Consider the following 18,282-nt stretch of genomic DNA (forward strand, 5'->3'; position numbering starts at 1 on the left):
CAAAAATTGATCATGTGACATATTAAGTGATAGATTATTAAATAAACATTAGTAATTAATTAACTAATTATTTAATTATGTAACTAAAAAGTTAATAAATTAAGTAATAAATGGAATATTAATAAATTATGCATATACTAATTATTTTTCTTAATACACTAATTAATTACTTATAATCTAATAAATATGAGTACATTACTAACATATTAATTACTTATAATTAATTACTAATTACTATTTTTTAATTATTTAGCATATTAATTTATTATATATAATTTAATTACTAATGTTCTCATTAATGATAATTTATCCATTACTATTATATTATAAATATATTAATTTTTATTTGCTAAATCATTATTAATTATTAATTGCTTAATATATTAATTTAAGATTATTAATTACATGTACTCAAAACAAACATAAATATAACCAAACACGATTTTACTTTTTTATCATATTCAAACCAATCTCCTGAAAGACCACCAAACGTAATTTCAGAATCAGTTCCAGAATGATTTTCAAAACAATCTCATTTTCATTTTTGTACTGAAAACAAAATCATTTTGAAAACATTACCAAACATGCCCATTATGTTTTACAAAGAAATGCCTAAAACCTCAAGTAACAATTTGTTTAAGTAAAACAAGCTTACATGCTAAAAGGATATTACGAGTAAAAATCTCAATGTACATATAGAACTGTGATTATTAGCTTTTAAAATAGCAGAGCTAAATTTTGATAATTGCCTGTTCTTTGCTTCCACATTTCTTTAAATAAATAAATAGATAAATAATGCCAAAAGGAGAAGAAGAGTAGAGAAGTACTCACTTTATTCGCTTGGCGCATACTTGAGAGTGGGAGACTGAGAACAACATGTTTTACAGAGGCATTGACCCCTCACTCTCTATCGTTAATTTCTGCAGATGCGTGGTCACATCTTCTCTTTTGTAAAAGGCACAAAAGTTATAGGTGGATGGAGCCAGATGAGAATATGAATTCACATTTTGTACCAATCATTGCATAGATTAATATTCTCTCGCTATCGCTTTCTCCTATGTTGATAAGAATCCCACCGCATACATGATAAACCTTACATATTATCCGAAATTTTCTCTATATACCATATCTGTGGGTTCCAAGACAAAAGTTAACGACAATGCAACGGCCAAAAATACAAAGCAAATGAGGAAAAATGGAAAAATTACTTTAAGACTGGCTCAACTCAATTGAACAAACTTTCTAGACCCTTTTTTTCCCTCCCCCTTCTTTCTTGGAGGGAGTATTGTAAAGAAGAGTGGATGAAACTTCCCTCTCACATCATCAGTTACCGAATGATTCAACATTTTAATCCACAGTAGTGTTTTTCTGTTTAGAAAGGGCCAAGGACGGAGATGCCTCTAAGATTAGACTAAATGGAATTTGGGGTAAAATCTGCCGTGTCCTGTGTTTCTCAGGAACCTCTGTCTGACTCAACTTGTTATACGGTTAATTGGTTACTATTGGTTAGCAACAAAGTCAGCTTTCACTAGGTCTAGAAGAAACACATTAAGAACTGCTTGGTTACAATTCTACCCAGAACACCTGACGTCGCTAAGAGTGACGAAGGGAAGCATGCTAGCCAAAGATGACCTTCAATTATTTCTAGCCAAGTAAATGCTAGCGCATAAATTGAAAAATGAAAACAAGATTCACAGAAATGGAAAATCCTAATAATATTAAAGAAGGGCAATATACCGAGTTGAGTGAACAATAAGATATAAAAAGTGCACCTCTCTGGAAGGAGGTAACTCGATCAATGAATTTGTGGGCCTTCCAACTATTCTCTTTTCCCTCTCCTCACGAATATGCTTGGTTTTATGCGCCCAAAAAATTGTGGGCTCTGATGGATCCTCCAAAAGTTTTAAGGTTGTTGTCTTACTAGCCTTTTCAGATGAATTTTCCTGCAGCATAGGTTCTGTTCATCTCCGCAAAAATCCCATTGCCTGGTAGACATTATCAAGAGTAGAATCTGCTATATCTGAAGCTTTGGCAGCACCTTCAGCCAAAATTCTATCCAAATAAGCTGAATCAGAAGTGATTTCCTCGTAGCGAACCTGGAAAGTAGAAGCCCAAATTGTGAAAAATTGACATTTTTAAGGGTTAAAAAAAGGAAAGGAAGCACACTTGACAATGGGAAACAGAAAGATCTACAATAATAGAAGAATAAATGACGACATGGATATTAAAGATTCTGAAAAGAAACAATTATCTTTCTAGACCTGTTAACAGGACAGGCCAGCCAATAACATGATTGGGAAATAAATATCGCAACACATACTTAATTATACAAGCATATATGAGAAATAGAGAGGAAAAAAATCCAGGGTTTGCTTGTACAACAAGTATTGGCATTTAAGTGTTAGGACTTTGATGCAAAATGAAAGAAAAGGAGACCACATGACACTATTTTAACAAAGCCACATTTCTTAAAAAAACATGTCCAACGTGATAAAAATGAATAATCGTTCGGCTTTTTTTTTTTTTTTTAAATGAATGAGAGATCAGCTAGTATTAAAGGCCCATGACACATCCCAGTATGTTGGTATCGACCAAGAAACCCAATCCCACAACAAGATCCCGACTCAAAATTTATTAAAATCTAATAAAAAAAAAAAGTTTCATAACAAAAAGTAAATCCAGCTAGAAGGCAAGTAGTAGGTTTCAAGTTCAAGTGTTGGTGCTCTGAAGAGTACTCCAAAGTTCAAGAAGATTGTTTTTGTTCTCTTTCTTTTGATTTCTTTTGTAGCTTTTCAAAGTTAAAAAGGAAGGGAAAAAAAAAAAAGGAACAAGCTTAGTAGCAGCATTTGCAGTGCTTGAGATAATTTTAGGCTAGGTATATTCCCTTTGGCAATACAATTATGGTTTAGATAATATGCAGTTTCTTAATATAAACTTTTTAAAAATGTAAAAAAATTAGGGTTACAAATTCATCTCAGCTTAGAAAGAAGTGCTTCTAACTGTATAAAAAGATTAGTTCTGACACGGAAAGCATATCGGAAGAAGGGGTGAGAAAAGAAGACTGATTTCATGACATAAACTATCCGCAGAAATAAGATAAAAGGCCACCACAATATCAGCTAAAGAGTGAGAATCTGTTGTTTCCTATGGGTTTTATCAAAATTCAGTCTAAGAATCTTATAGACCGGAAATTTGCAACTGTAAGGCTGGCATTATTATTTTTATTTTTTTTAACAATTTTGAGTTGCCAAATCTAGAAACGCTAAAAGCAATGCCATATTCAAATTATTTGTAGCACATAAAACACGTCATATCTCTCATATGGACAGCTCCACAGAATAGAGAGAAAGAATGCAGGTAAGTTAAACCTGAATGGGATGTAGATGGTCAACCAAGGCATCAGTTAGGACGGATTTAAATGTGCCCCAATTCATACCTTTGCACTCCTGTGCAACTTCCTGTAATAATAATATTGTCAAGAGATGAAGACAAACATTGAATGTAGAATGCCCCTAACATAACCGAAGCTTGTACATACAGCCTATTTTGCATTTATACTTGCTACATTAGTGCTAAAGAGCATTGTGTTTGGTGCACAAAGTTCAATTTTAGGTGATTACTAATTATAACAATTCAACAGAAGCCTTTCCATAATGCTTTGAGAATGGGACAAATATTTTCACTTTTATAACCATATGTGTGTCTGTGTGTGTGGGATCATAATTAATAAATAAAACACACAAATCCACGAAAGCTCCAACTATCAACTGATTGATCTTCAATTTAATATTATATCACATATAAAGGCCTTGTTCGTTTCGTGGATTCGAGTTTTCAATTCGAGTTGAGATGTGACATTTTTTTAGAGCTTTTAACTGTAGCAAAAAAAGTTAAATGTGATATTTTCTGAGAGCTTTTAACTGTAGAAACCTAAAGCTGAAAACTCAAATCGGTGAAATGAACGAGGCCAAAATCTCAACAGATAAATTATTTTTCCCTTAATAAAGTTTCTTGTTTCCTTTCAAAAAAAAATGTATTGTGTCCAAATAAAGTTAAAATCAGCAGTCAGTCATATAGCAGAAAAGCACCAAAAAGAATAAAACTATACATGCATTTAGATACCTCTTTTGTTCTTCCTGAAATGAGCTGATATATTGAAAGAAGATTGTCGCATTCAGGTCTTTCAGGATTGTCAAATTCTAGACTGTAATAATTACCAGCAGACATATAGCAAGATATTATCAGACATTCATAAATTAGTGTATTAAAGAAAGAATGAATTGTAAGCAGGAGAACTGCAATGTAAAGTCACCGAATGTTCAGAAGTTCCAGATTTTGAGTAAAAGATAGGTCTTAACTATGGAAATGAGTCGGTTTTGCAACGCTTTATCTTGTTTGCTATAACCTACAAGAAAAACACACGAATACATCAAGTTGGAGAGGAACATATGTAATCAGGAAACCGGAAAAGTGGAGATATTTATAAGGATGTATTTTTTTACATAAGAAACAACCTTTCATTGATGAAAATCAATTACAAGAGTGAGGACAAATCCCCACAAAAAACAATCAGAAAACAGAAATTGACAGAAATTAAATAAAGCTAACAACAATAAAACAAAAAGAGCAGAAGAAAACATAAAAATCAGCCCCCCTGATACATCTTTCCAATTCAAACAATCAAAGAAAAAGGAAACCGTTAAAAACTTTATCCGTTGATGCCCACAGAGAAGCAGAAAACTTTGTTTTATCAAACAAAACCGCAACCTCTTGTCTCCCTCTCTTCAAAAGTCCTAGCATTTCTCTCCATCTCCAACTCATCCAAAACAGGGAGATGACAATGCTTTTCCACAAAACCCTAGCCATCTTATTCGCTCCAAAACCCACAGGTCTCCCCAAAAAACAATGAATCAGAGTGAGCAGGGGCTGCCCAGAAAAAACTGGCTTCAAAACAGTTTATTCCACAAGCATCTGATCATGTAGGAGAAAGAAACAATTAAGGATTCTTCCTTTGAAACCTTTCACAAGTATTAAGCCTCCTATGAAAAACCAGCCAACGAATTTCTTTAACCCTATAGGGGACAGAAGATTTCCAAATTTAAATGATGGGTTCAAAATTGTTACAATTCACTGCCTCGGTAAGGGAATGAAAAGAAAAAGAAAAAAAAAGATTTTCAAGAAAAACCTGAAGCCCCTTCCTAAATAATCTTGGATTTTTTTATTATCTAATATTGGATTCTTAGGGCAATGTGATTGTAGTGTGTCATTTGATTTGTGCAATAATTGTATGGCGAGTTTTGGGGGTCTTGCAGCTGTAGGAGGTATTATTGTTCTGTTTTTTTATTTTTATTTGAGGATTTCTCATCCTCTCTTACCTTGTTATTGATTCAATTTTTACCAATAAATGTTCTTTGTTTATGATTCAAGGGGGAAAAAAAAAGCCTAGAGAGAAAGAAGCCTGAAGAAACACAGGACCATGATCTTTTATGCGGAATGGAACACCTCAAAGAAAAAGTCTCCAAGGCCAAAATTGGAGGTTAGATCCTCCCACTCTCCATCATTTAAATTACGCCTGAAACAAAAGTTCCAATTACGGCCGTTGCAAGTAGAACGAGAACAAATTTCCCCACTAGAGGTAGATTGGACATCTGAAAGTCTGAATAATCTAGGAAAACTAGTGGTAACAGATTGCACCCCACATCAGTGTCCTACCCAAAAAAGATTATGGGTACGTTTGGAATTGGTTTTAAAATGATTTTGTTTTCAATAAAAAGTAAAAATGAGATTGTTTTGAGAATCATTTTGTGACAGATTCTGAAATTACGTTTGGTTGGTTTTTTAAGAGATTGTTTTCAGTATAATAAAAAAATAAAATCGTGTTTATTAGTTAATATATTATAATATTATTGATAAGTACTAAAAAATGAAAACAGGAAAGTGAAAACAACTTTCAACTGTTTTCTAATTCCATCACAAAAATCATTCTCACTGTTTTCATTTTCAAAACATTTGCTAAACAAATGTTGTTTCGTTTTCATTTTCATTTTTTACTTTTCGAAATACGTGAAAATCGTTTTCAAAAACGGTTCCAAACACGTACTATATTTCTTAACTTCCCATGCCCAAATCCATTTGATGAAATGAAGAAAACTTCCCTTTAACAAACATTTCACAAAGATATTTTCTTAAGCGGTATTGCATAACGAAGAAAGAAGAAACCCCATAGCCCAAAATCTGAAATTGGGAAAGTAAGAGAGAGAAGAAACCCCATGGCCCAAAATCTGAAATTGGGAAAGTAAGAGAGAGAAGAAACCCCGTAGCCCAAAATCTGAAATTGGGAAAGCAATAGAGAGAGAGAAGAAACTCCACACCCAGATCTGAAATTGAGAAAGTAAGCACACTTAGAGTGAGAGAGAGAAAGAGAGTGAAATTTTGAGAGAAATTTTTTCTCAAAATGTCACATTTAACTTTTTTAATACCCTGAGCATCTACACATAAGGTCGAGTCCCAACCTTTAGGATGTAACCATACTTAGGCCTCGTTCGTTTCACGGATTCGAATTTTCAATTTGAGCTGAGATGTGACATTTTTTTAGAGCTTTTAATTGTAGCAGAAAAAGTTAAATGTGACATTTTCTTAGAGCGTTAACTGTAGAAACCTAGAACTGAAAACTCGAACCGGTGAAATGAATGAGGCCTTAATTCTAATGACCTAGCCCACAAAGTGTGTTGCTCCAATGGGAATCTCCATAACCATTTGCCCAAAAATGCTACATTTTTCATTCATAAGTGACAAGTCCCTAAGCCACCCATTTCCTTGGAGTAATACACTTCCCAAAACAACCAAATTGTCAACTCTACCCCCTTTAAAACTAACCTGCAAGAATTCCCTCATGCAGTCATGCTCCACCTAATCCATTTCGTAAACATCTGAAATCTGTCTTCCTTAACAAGCATGCCCTATGCCAAAGAAACCTGTGGCACTGAACCTACCCCCAATCTGTTCGACAGCACTTCAGCCAAAATTTATAGAGACTACTTGCCAAACTTACCAGCCTAAAATCTCACTTTTCTAAATCTCACTTTTCTAGACTCTACTTTCTTAGGAATAAGACACAGGAAAATCTAATTAGTATTATAATTGACCACACCTATCTTATAGAATTCCTCAAACAACCTTTATTGCTCAATCAAAATGACCAGGAAAACATGAACGCCTTAGCAATTGAATTTTAATTTCCCATGCTTGAGGAGATCATGAAGTAACGTTGATTCTTCATCACATGCAGCAACTAACACAAGACAACACCACATTAACCAAGAAGCCTTCAATTCAAGTTCTGAGTGCAGCAATATCAAAGCTTCACACTGAGGAAACCAATGAACAGAACAATGTTGCAGTTCAACTATCCTTGATGTTAATGTTAATTTTAAAACCTTTAATGATGTTAATTTTAATAACCATCTAGTATAGATGAAACAAATTGCACAGGCTTATTATACTCACATCAAGTATAAAACGTTTGGAGGGCTTCAAAAACGGAACAGCACATGTGAAAGCCAAATACTCTAATACTCACATCTTTTGGATCCAGCAGATTGATCCGGGATTGATCAGAAGAGGAAGACTTGGACATCTATAAGATTTGACAAAGAAGATGTCAGTGAGTATTACAAGAAGCTAGCTCTTGGATCTGCATACAAAAATCCTAATGAAAAATCTTACAAATTACTTTTATCTGCCTCTCCAGTCACAGCCTAAAACATTAACGTGACAAAGTTCCTATAATCCTTTTAACTAAGATTGCAAGAAATAAACACGTATTCTTATATGCTAGGGAAGAACTTTAAAGATGAAATTATCCTACAGAAATGATATATCTTCCTAAGCATATTTGGATCACCAAGAGAATAGTTATAGTTGACAGGTATACGCAAACACTCTGTTTATTTTTACCAGTATGAGAATTACTAATTGAGAGATTGTTTTCGTCAGCAGATTGGAAACTCTAGGTCAATCTTCCAGAAGTGATACCAGCTTGGACATTTGCGCCCCTACTAAATATGTTGTGGTCCTATATTTTACTGGTAAACTTATTAACATCAACAAGAAATCCACCACGTTTCCTTACTTTCTCAGAGGCCGAATCACTAATTATTTTTCTTTCCCATTTTCATACTGTCTCTTTCAGCTAAACAATATGGGTTCACTTTACAAATAAAACAACAAGAGACAAAAGAATCAGAAATAAATTATTTTTCATTAGTTACAGGAAAACCTTTTTTTTAATATAATAGTGGTTACAGGAAAACTTAAATAAAGAAAACCACCAAACCTTGGAAAGACCATCAACCAGAGACATGACTCGGGCTCCAGCTGGTGGTATAAGGGGCTCTGGGACCTATTCCAAGAAGACGTTTATATTCATTGTAATGTTTGCAGATTTCAAATCAAGGGCATCATCAACCAGATAACAACAAAGAAATACACCTTAAAAATAGCACCCCCTCGCCTGTAACCAAAATAAAAATAAGAAGAATCATTTTTTAACATAGGTTAAAAAGTTGGACAAAAAAATTAGATCACAACAAACAAATTAAACGTTTCCAATTGAAAGTTATACTTCTTCTCACCCTCCCAATTTCTTCCACTTCCTTCCCCCATATAAATAATTAACACGCTCAGCCAGCTCACGTGTCAACTCTAGATGCTGCTTCTGATCCTCCCCAACTGGCACAAAGTCAGACTGCAAAGGAATGCCGCAAATTAAGAATGATGATGGTAGAGTGATTTATCATCAATAAGTGAACTTTAGTAAGCACACGGAAGTTTTGAGGTTGTTATAAGCATTACTGGCACTACTCTTAGTTGAAGTCAATAATTCATTCTCTTCTGCATAAAGAACTTAAACTTTTAGGATAATCAAATCCAATTACAATAAGCTTACAGTTATGAAGCCTACCTGGTATAAAAGAATGTCAGAAGCCATCAAAACAGGATAAGTTAAAAGAGCAACTCCTACATTTTCATCTCCCTGGGAGTACAAAACAAAAACAAAAAATTAGTTTAATCATAGAAAAAAATTTAAAGGGACAAATCAACAATAAAAGGATCAAACTATTTGAATCAGAGACACATAATGCATACAAAATTCTGGTAGGAACAAATGTAGATGATGGCCATGGCCAAATAAAAAGTCTGGTATGAGAAAAGTGTTATTCACGAGCTTATTCCATAAACAACCAAAAAGCACTTGTTAAAGAGAATGATTTTGTGAGAAGTAATGATGGTATTGAACACCCAGTAAAATTAATTTCCAGAAATATAGCTTGACACCTAAATAAAGTATAATTTCCTTCTGCAGTCTACAAAGTTGAGTGCTTAGTGATTACTCATAACAAAACAGTTATTTGTTTTTGCTTAAGATAATAACTTTATTTTTTTCCAATAACAGAAAAAAAAACAGCTAGTCAACAAGAAACTTCTTCCGCTATTAGAAAATACAGAGTGGAACCTGTCCATAGTCTTTACAAAATTATCATATCAGCATATGCATTAGAAATTATAATTTCAATAAAATTTGGACATGTGAAAAATAAACAGAAAACACTGTGATGGAGTTCTTGTGCAGCTGGAAACACACCGTCTTACGTGATTTCTCTTTAAACTGGATCATCTTGTTAAGCCAACCAACAGGTGTTGCAGAGCTTAATAACCACAGCAACTCAACATGTGCTCGAACATGAGATTGTACAAAAACAGAAGCCTGGAATACAAAATCAAAAAAATGTATAATCCAGTTATAATTTACAAACTTCCAAACCACGGCATAAAGCACAAACAGATGAACCAGACCTTGGATGGGTCCACTCCACAGGCCAAATATATAGCTGCTGTATCCCTTGTTGCCTTGGATAACGTTTTTGGATCATACGGTAATGTAATCTATAATAATAATAAATAAATAAATAACTTTAAAAAAATTAATAGAAGTTTAACCCACAGGAGAGAGGAAGAGAATTCAAATAAGAATAGCCCAGTTTAGTCTTCAAATCAGAACCATATGATATCCATTATTTTTCTATGTCATGATTTTTCTCTATTAACAATTCACTTATCTTTCCCAACCGAAAAAGAAATTTACTTTCTGATTAAATTTTCTTCAAGACACTCAAGTTCCACCTTCCAAGAAAATGAATTTTCAAGAGCATCGCTGATCACAAAAGGTTCTGCTTAATCCAACTCTATGATTATACTTTAAAATATCAAACAAAAAAAAAAGAGGAAAAAAGGGGGGAGGGATTGAGTATATTGACACAACATACCGCATGGAGATCCACAATGAAAAAGAGAGTATCATGCGTATTCTGCAAAGCCAAAATCAAATCGTAAATTGATACATTTATACATCTCAACCCATATTATGATCTAGTTGATTCACCTATGGAAGTACCTGAAGTGAAATCCAATTTTTAATTGCACCAAGATAATTTCCCAGGTGGATAGATCCTGTAGGCTGGACTCCAGACACAATCCTCTTCCTGTAAAAGTAATACGTAAATTTAAAAAAAAAAAAAAAAAGGGTACAAAATTGACCTCAAACAGTTAAACAGATTCTTGAAGCACGAAGCAAAACAATCTCATTCTTAACTTTCAACTACATTCTGGTTTCCATATAAACTAAAAATGAAAAACGCTAGAAATAACACGTAGTCGCTTCAATATTCATACAAATTTAATGTCAATTTTCAAATTAGAGATAAGTATTGAAACTATACGAGAAAATAGAGACATTTGAACAGCATAAATCAAGAAAATTACTTGAGCAAAACAGTGAGAAATTTTCAATCACCAAGGCTCCAATAATCGCGAACAAAAATAAAAAGAAGCTCAAAAGAGTAAAAATCAAGCAATGGCGGAAGATTACCTTACGGAGCTTGAGGAAGTTTCTTCAATGGCGGGTTCGGTGACCGAAACGCTGCAAACGCATCGAAAACGGGCGCAATTGCGTCCACCGCCGAGAAGCTGGCGCTGAGGAACCGAAGCAGGTCCTTTGAAGTGCTTACTCCGATATCCACCGAGCGACCTAATCGAAAATCAGCACGGAAAATGTGAGACATTTTTGCGCTTCTGAAATTGCCGAACGAGAAAGGAAGGAAGACATTGCGGTGGAGAGAGAGAGTACAGAGAGGAGACGAGGCGAGGAGAAGAGGTGGAGAGATTGAGAAAGTGGGCGAAAACGGATCGACCCATCTTTGCTTGGGAGTTGTTTGTTTGTCGTTGAATAATGCTCTTGATTGGGTTTAGCGGCAAAAGGGAAGGACGAATTTATCCGCCAATGTCAAAGATCAGATGAGGAGGTGGTTTGCCAGTTCTACCCTGACCTATGTAGGTCCGCAAACGGGGTACGAATATTATTTATTTATTTTATTATTAAAAAGAAGGTAAAGAATGCGTTATTTACATAAGTAACCTCAAATATATTTAGGCCTCGTTCGTTTCGTTTCGCTGTTTCGAGTTTAGAATTCGAGTTTTACTACAGTAAAAAACTCTCATAAATAATCACATCTAACTTTTTTACTACAGTAAAAAGCTCTCACATACAATCACATTTCAACTCGAATTCTAAACTCGAATCAGCGAAACGAACGAGGCCTTATTTATCTCGCTTTACTCTGAAATTTTTATTTTTAGACCATAGAGAAACTTCCTACTTTTGCTACTATAGTAACAAAATGGAGTATGTATTGTCACAAAATACTCCTCAAACTTTAATTTTTAACATTCTATTAAGTTGTTGACAGAAAATGACACGTGAAGTGCACGTGATGACAATTTTAAATGCATCTCAATAAAAAAAAATAGTAATAGATAAGATATTTAGATCTTCTGAAGGCATTATCACAAATACTCTAAATTTCAAAACTCTTATAAATTTTTCCTTGTGTTAGATTGTTGATGGAAAATGAGGTGTTTATATTTTTTTAGGGGTTTGAACACCCATTTTTCCTTCCAATTTTTATATTAATAGAGCAAAATCCTAAATTGGGGGTTGCAAAAAAACAGGAGGGTGGAGGGGATGTCTATAACATACATTGGAAGGATGCAATAAATTTTGGCATGAGTGAACGATCTTTAGAGAAATTAAAATCCCTAATCATTATTAGCATTAATTTCGATTTATTATCGTAATATATGGGTGAACATACCTATATATAAATGATTTTTCATAATGCCCTCTTAGACCATGAAAACTTCCTACTTCCGCTACTTTTATGTTTAAAGCTAGTTTGACTTAAAATGTAGATAATAATTTTCTAATTTTTAAAGAAAATAAGCAAAAAATTTTAATGAATTTTAAAAAATAATAATGTCTCGTTTCACTTCCATGTGACTTCAAGAAAAGTAACAGAGTAATTGTTGTATAAATTGTTCAGCGACATTCATTATTTATGTGTATTATTTTTCTTAAAAATCTTAACATAAAGAGTTTTTTTATTAATATTTTATAAATTATGAGGAACGAACTTTACATTTTAGAGGTAGGAGCAAATTGTTATAAGGAATATAATTGAGGGACAATTTGTAATTAATTCTAATCTTAAGAGTAACTTTGTAATTGAACATTCAATACCCCAATTTTTATTGCGCGCCGGTGTCATTTTCATCAATAGGATAAATTTTTAAGAATTTTATTGTTCAAGGGAGGTGATTCTATAAATTGAAGTTTGAGAGTATGTTGTGACAAAATTTATAGGCTATACTCAAACTCAAATTATAATTATGTTATAGCTCTCACAAATGATATATTCATTTACACAATTCAAGTTATGGTTTGAGTTGTGTGTGTGAGAAAAAAATATTATAACAAAACAGTTAAATTTAAAATTTTTATGAGAGAAAATATTATAACAATACGATTTAAGTCATGAAATGAACAAAATAAAAGAATTTAAATTTTAAAATTTCATCTCTCATAAAATTCTAATTAATGAATTTAAATCATGATATACATTTCAAACGGGCCTTTATAATTTAAGGGAAACACGTATGAAATATTTATTTTAAGGGTTCGTCTCTAATTTTGAATTATAATTTTTAATTTTTTACGATATTTTTATCTTATAAAAAATTTAAATTTTAAAAATTATAATTATAAATTATAATTCCGAACTAACCACACGTCTCAGTAAGAGAGAGAGAGTGATCTGTTCCCCGTGGCCATGGCTAAACCTTAAGATTCGCAAACGCAACACCAGATTTCAACTGCAAAACCCTAGCAAAGCCAAAAATCGCGAGGAAGACGGAGTCAGGGACGGTAGAAATGGACGATGACAGAATAAGCGAGAGAGAGAGGCTCCAGATCGATTTTTTACGGTATTTTTATCTTATAAAAAATTTAAATTTTAAAAATTATAATTATGAATTATAATTCCGAACTAACCACACGTTCAGTAAGAGAGAGAGAGTGATCTGTTCCCCGTGGCCATGGCTAAACCTTAAGATTCGCAAACGCAACACCAGATTTCAACTGCAAAACCCTAGCAAAGCCAAAAATCGCGAGGAAGACGGAGTCAGGGACGGTAGAAATGGACGATGACAGAATAAGCGAGAGAGAGAGGCTCCAGATCGAGCAGATTATGGAGCTCGATCTCGAGGAGTTGTTGGTCGAAGAGGTCGACGACCTTCACGAATCCGACGACGACGGCGATCGTCGCGCCAAGTAATTATCATCTTCCTCTTTGATTTTCTGCTTTTAATTCCGAAATTTCACTACTGTTACTCGCCGGACGATCATCGTCCTCCTTTGATTCGATGCAATTTCCAACCCTTATTCTTGTGCTTCACAAGCTAGGGTTGCGGAAAATTTTTTGTGACATAGAGAACTTTGCTTTTATCAATTGAAATATGCTTATTGTTTTGAGATTTTTGTCGGTCGTGTATATAAGGTTTAATTAAGCTAATTTATACTGTACATTTGAAAGAAATCGAGGCTCTAATTAGTGTGCTTCAATTATATGTATGTGATTCATTGTACTATAAGGGTTAAATAAACGTATCAATACAAATTTGCTTATTGTCTGATATTTCGAAAAATATGCTTTTTGTGTGTGTGTGTGTGTGTGTGTGTGTGATTTATTATGGCTTAATTGGTTGTCATGGGTTATAACACGTTATGTGCATTCTGTTGAGAATGGAAGTGGGCGTGGATATGATGGTGCTGGTACATCTGGTGCATTTAACTTCAACACCTGTTTGGCCTCATTACACACGTATCTTGGTGGTAAGAATTTCGTGTATAATGGAGTTTTTCTTAATGTTTCTCTCCATAAAGACCGTTGAGTTTGGGAGATTTTACATTTTTACTTGCGAACGAACAGAAGTGGAAGACACCCATCATAGAGTTTCCTTTCTGGAAGGTGGTGCTATCTTGGACCTTCCAATTTTCTACCTGGAAGGTGCTAATTCCTATCTTTATAGGCTTCATTTCTGTATTTGGCTTCTACTTTTCCTTGCATCTGGATAGTGATAAAATGTGCGAACAGTTATTTCGATATTTTTGAATGAGTGAAATGATGGATGTGTATTCATCACCAGATTTTGGTGAGCTCTGAGAAAGAGTGTTTTTAGGTCTACGCACTGCATCTTAGTACATTAAGAGTAGCTTCAATCTTACAATTATTGGCGCTCAATTACCATGTTAAATAGTTTTCTAACTTTTTTTGTGTTATATTCAGGTGTTGTTCTTTTCCCAGAGGCGACCCTTCCTCTCAGAGTTCTTGAGGCTAATTTCATAGCTGCTGTTGAGAGAGCATTGACCCAGGTTGATGTGCCATGTACGGTTGGCGTGGTACGGAAACTCTCTAAAGAGCTGGTCCCTTGACTATTCTAACAATGAAATTTCATTATCTACTTCTCCATCTTCTGATTTTCTCTGAAACTTTAAATTTGGATACTTGGCCAGGTTCGAGCTCACAGGAATGCTGCCAATGGAAGAATAAAGTTTGCAACTGTTGGAACCACTGCAGAGGTCAGTCACCGTGTCCTGTTGCTCATTGTGCTCTATATTTTGTGGTCTATGGGGAATGCTCCAACCTATTGAGATGAAGTTCTTTTTGCATTCTCAAGGGTGGAGATGTGTCTAGATCAATTAGCACGCAGTCAAACAAACCACTATATTCATCAACTTGTTGACCAGTCATAAGTTACGCTGTCATGGGAACACACTTTATTGTCAAATTATGCATTAGTGGCTGAGTAGTTTTAAAGATTATGATCATTTTGTCAGCTATTCCAATTTCAAATTTGTTTCTGAATCAAATATAAAATTAGGCATGTTGGGCACTAAATACAAAGGGGGTTTGAAATTTATTGGTAAATAGATTCTGATTTGACGTCCATCTCGAGTAATCTTGATAACTAGAAACGTGAAGTATTATTTATGTTTGATTTTAGAGTTGTTGGTGCCTATTCCAATAGTCCATGCACCTTCATGCTTGCCTCACAACTGTTAGAAATGGTACTGAAACTGTAAATATTAGACATATTGCCTCTATGTTCTTTTGTTATTTGGGTTTTCAAGTTAATCCTTTGTCAAATTTTGATATGCACAATTGCATATTTCAGATTCGACAATATGGGAGATTAGAGGATGGTTCATTGAATGTTGTCACTCGTGGCCAACAGCGATTTCGTTTGAGGCGTCATTGGATTGATGCAGAAGGAGTGGTTAGAATTATTTTTTTTGTTGGAGTTACTCTTTATGTATTCTTTTATATTCTTTTTCATATCACGAGAGGCTGATATGATGTTTGAATACCCTGTTTCATAGCCGTTTGGTGAAATCCAAATTATCCAAGAAGATTTACCATTAAGGACTCCACGGGATGCATGTGGGAATCTAGCACCATATGGTAGTCTTCACGACCGCAGTCTCCCATATATGCTGCTGCCTTCAAATGAGTGTTGTGCTAAAGCGAGTGGATCTAAGGATGCGGACAATGATTCAGAGGCAAATTCAGATGAAAGCTTTGAGGGTTCCCTTTCTTTAACAGAAAGGAGAGCTCACCAGTTTGCAATCACTTCTTGTCCACAGTATAATACAAGAGATGAATCAGCTAGCAGTGATGAGGAGAAATCAGAAGTCCAATTTCAAAGATCTCATCATGACTCTGATTCTACAGGGTCATTACATTCAGAACCTGAGAATGAAGATGCCGGCTTGGAAAACAGTTCCATGTCAAAAATCGGTTCATGCAAAGGGAAACGGCGGATTAACTATTGGGGAAATAGCAATGTTAACCACTTGCGGAGAGTTCCAAAAGCATTTTGGCCCTTTTGGGTGTATCGCATGTATGATTCTTATTGTCTCGCTCAAAGGGCTGCAGGTACTTTGACTTTGCTTTTCTCCATCGCTTGATAGGTTCAATTACTTAAGTTTAAACTCAAGATCTTGTTATGTCATATAATTGAACTGTCTTAGGCTAATTATAATATTTCTTCATGGTACCTTCCTCTACTTCTCTAACTACGCTTTTGCCTCTACTTAAATATGAATCTCTCTTTATTTGATGGTAATAATATGCATATTCAGAATGGAATTATAAATTAGAATTTGACGAGGAAGTTATCACGTTGAAATTATAGATCTTTAAGCTGAAGTTCTTGACCGTATCTGGCATGCTCAAATCATTGTGTTTTTCCCACTGGTGAGCATGTAATGTGTTGGAGCTATTTGCATTTTCATCCCTGGGATGATATTAAAATGGTTCCATATATATACTATGCAGACTTGTGGAAACAGATAGTTGGAGCACCAAGCATGGAAGCTCTGGTGAAGAAGCCTGATCTTTTATCATTTTACATGGCCAGTAAAATTCCTGTATCTGAATCTACAAGGCAGGAGCTTCTGGAGATTGATGGCATTTCATATAGGTTACGCAGGGAAATTGAGCTGCTTGAGAGTGTTGATCGTATCCGATGTAGAAATTGTCAAGTAATATATGGTCTCATCTAATATTCTGCCTGTTTGCATGTGAAATGCATTATACATGAATGCTGCTTTGACAGATGTACACTTATGTATGCTTGCTATGAGTATATTTTATTTGTGATGCAGACTGTACTTGCAAGACGAAGCGATATGCTGGTGATGTCTAGTGATGGTCCACTTGGTGCTTACGTGAATGCGCACGGTTTTGTTCATGAGGTCATGACTCTCTATAGAGCAACTGGCTTGGCACTTACAGGGCCGGCAGTGAAAGAATACAGTTGGTTTCCTGGGTATGGACCTTTTTCTCCTTACAGAAACTCAGATGAATTGCGACTAGTTAATGATTATGTGGGTAGTTTCATGAAAAGTTTAACATAGCCTGCTGCCAATTTCTGTCAATATTGCTTGAGAATTAATGTCTATTTATTCTGACGTGACTTCAGAGTTTGAAATCACAAGTTGCTGATGTTGTTCCCTTTTTTTTTTTTTCAGGTATGCATGGACAATAACTAACTGTGCTACTTGTGAAACTGGGATGGGGTGGCTCTTTACTGCCACAAATAAGAAGCTGAAGCCTAGATTGTTTTGGGGGATTCGGACTTCCCAAGTTTCTGATAATACACAATAACACCTGTAATCCCCGGTTGCTTCCTGGAGTATCCCGATCTTTTGTATTGAGTTTCTGTGTATAACTGCTTTAGCATCATACATTTGACAAATGCATGACATTGCCAGCATGTATGTGTAGCTTTTAAGGCCACAACATCTCCGCCTAAACTCATAGCTAGCAGAATTTTTAACTCACCAAGACTTAAAATCTGGCAGAGCAAAAGCAAACTCGGGAGAATTACCTCCATTATTACAAACAAAACACTAAAATTACGTTGCGGACATGTTGATGCCTCATTAAATCTGGCAGAGCAACTAAAGCAGAAAGCACAACCGCAACAAGTATTCAAAGAAAATACAATCGATAAGAGGACCATCAGGGTAAGAAGAACTCTTCGAGGGGCAAACAGTGAGACCGATAAGATGCCTTTCAAAGAGCAGAACATGAAACACACGCACCTCCACTGTCAACGTTTGAAACCGACACCTCTACCTTCAAAGGAAGCTGACAACTGTTTGGAAGAAAACCTCAAAAGAGGACAACCACCAGACGGTGAATGTGTTAGAAAATGCCTTCAAGTCGTCTAAAGTCCATCCTCCAAACGAAAGCCACCTCGCCAAACATATCCACCCAGCAAAACACAGCCACTGCCATCGAAAAGCCACAACTGTATGAGCTC

General features: G+C 34.8%; 2 protein-coding genes across 6 annotated transcripts; one reads left to right on the plus strand and one right to left on the minus strand.

Moving 5' to 3' along the window:
• Positions 1 to 1,072: 1,072 nt before the first annotated feature.
• Positions 1,073 to 11,327, minus strand: LOC21389340 (tryptophan--tRNA ligase, chloroplastic/mitochondrial). Of its 4 annotated transcripts, XR_002902120.1 has the most exons (16): positions 11,186 to 11,327; positions 10,928 to 11,086; positions 10,454 to 10,541; positions 10,326 to 10,367; positions 9,856 to 9,945; positions 9,644 to 9,766; positions 8,963 to 9,034; positions 8,634 to 8,746; positions 8,491 to 8,512; positions 8,336 to 8,401; positions 7,580 to 7,636; positions 4,359 to 4,405; positions 4,123 to 4,204; positions 3,369 to 3,458; positions 1,773 to 2,096; positions 1,073 to 1,129 (listed from the first exon to the last, which is right to left on the minus strand). XR_002902120.1 is itself a non-coding variant. In XM_024164980.1 (15 exons), the coding sequence occupies exons 1-15, from the start codon at positions 11,251 to 11,253 to the stop codon at positions 1,962 to 1,964; spliced, it is 1,254 nt and encodes a 417-aa protein (XP_024020748.1). In that variant the 5' UTR covers positions 11,254 to 11,327; the 3' UTR covers positions 1,387 to 1,961. The 4 variants fall into 4 exon arrangements, 3 of the variants coding, with proteins under 3 accessions (XP_024020748.1, XP_024020749.1, XP_024020750.1); XM_024164980.1 differs by lacking the exon at positions 1,073 to 1,129 and having other exon boundaries at positions 1,387 to 2,096; XM_024164982.1 differs by lacking the exon at positions 1,073 to 1,129 and having other exon boundaries at positions 1,993 to 2,096; positions 3,437 to 3,458.
• Positions 11,328 to 13,199: 1,872 nt separating this feature from the next.
• LOC21389341 lies at positions 13,200 to 17,858 on the plus strand. Of its 2 annotated transcripts, XM_024164976.1 has the most exons (11): positions 13,200 to 13,356; positions 13,622 to 13,723; positions 14,202 to 14,284; positions 14,382 to 14,459; positions 14,739 to 14,851; positions 14,966 to 15,031; positions 15,628 to 15,729; positions 15,833 to 16,388; positions 16,791 to 16,996; positions 17,120 to 17,283; positions 17,486 to 17,858. In XM_024164976.1, exons 1-11 carry the CDS (start codon positions 13,325 to 13,327, stop codon positions 17,619 to 17,621), a joined length of 1,638 nt encoding a protein of 545 aa, XP_024020744.1. In that variant the 5' UTR covers positions 13,200 to 13,324; the 3' UTR covers positions 17,622 to 17,858. The 2 variants fall into 2 exon arrangements, with proteins under 2 accessions (XP_024020744.1, XP_024020743.1); XM_024164975.1 differs by lacking the exon at positions 13,200 to 13,356 and having other exon boundaries at positions 13,463 to 13,723.
• The last annotated feature ends 424 nt before the right edge of the window (positions 17,859 to 18,282 follow it).

The sequence above is a fragment of the Morus notabilis genome, unplaced genomic scaffold (genome assembly GCF_000414095.1).
Source record: "Morus notabilis unplaced genomic scaffold, ASM41409v2 Scaffold59, whole genome shotgun sequence".
Lineage (NCBI taxonomy): Eukaryota > Viridiplantae > Streptophyta > Magnoliopsida > Rosales > Moraceae > Morus > Morus notabilis.

Bases quoted from the DNA above. Each gene is read 5' to 3' on its own strand.
- LOC21389340 (XM_024164980.1), bottom strand. From the start codon at position 11,253: ATGGGTCGATCCGTTTTCGCCCACTTTCTCAATCTCTCCACCTCTTCT. The intron at 8,513-8,633 runs GTGAGAAGAAGT...TTTTGGTTACAG, and splicing joins AAGTGGAAGAAATTGGGAGG to GCGAGGGGGTGCTATTTTTA. The intron at 2,097-3,368 runs GTTTAACTTACC...TCTACTTTCCAG, and splicing joins ACCATCTACATCCCATTCAG to GTTCGCTACGAGGAAATCAC.
- LOC21389341 (XM_024164976.1), top strand. From the start codon at position 13,325: ATGGACGATGACAGAATAAGCGAGAGAGAGAG. The intron at 13,724-14,201 runs GTAATTATCATC...TGAGAATGGAAG, and splicing joins GACGGCGATCGTCGCGCCAA to TGGGCGTGGATATGATGGTG. The intron at 14,852-14,965 runs GTACGGAAACTC...ATACTTGGCCAG, and splicing joins TGCCATGTACGGTTGGCGTG to GTTCGAGCTCACAGGAATGC.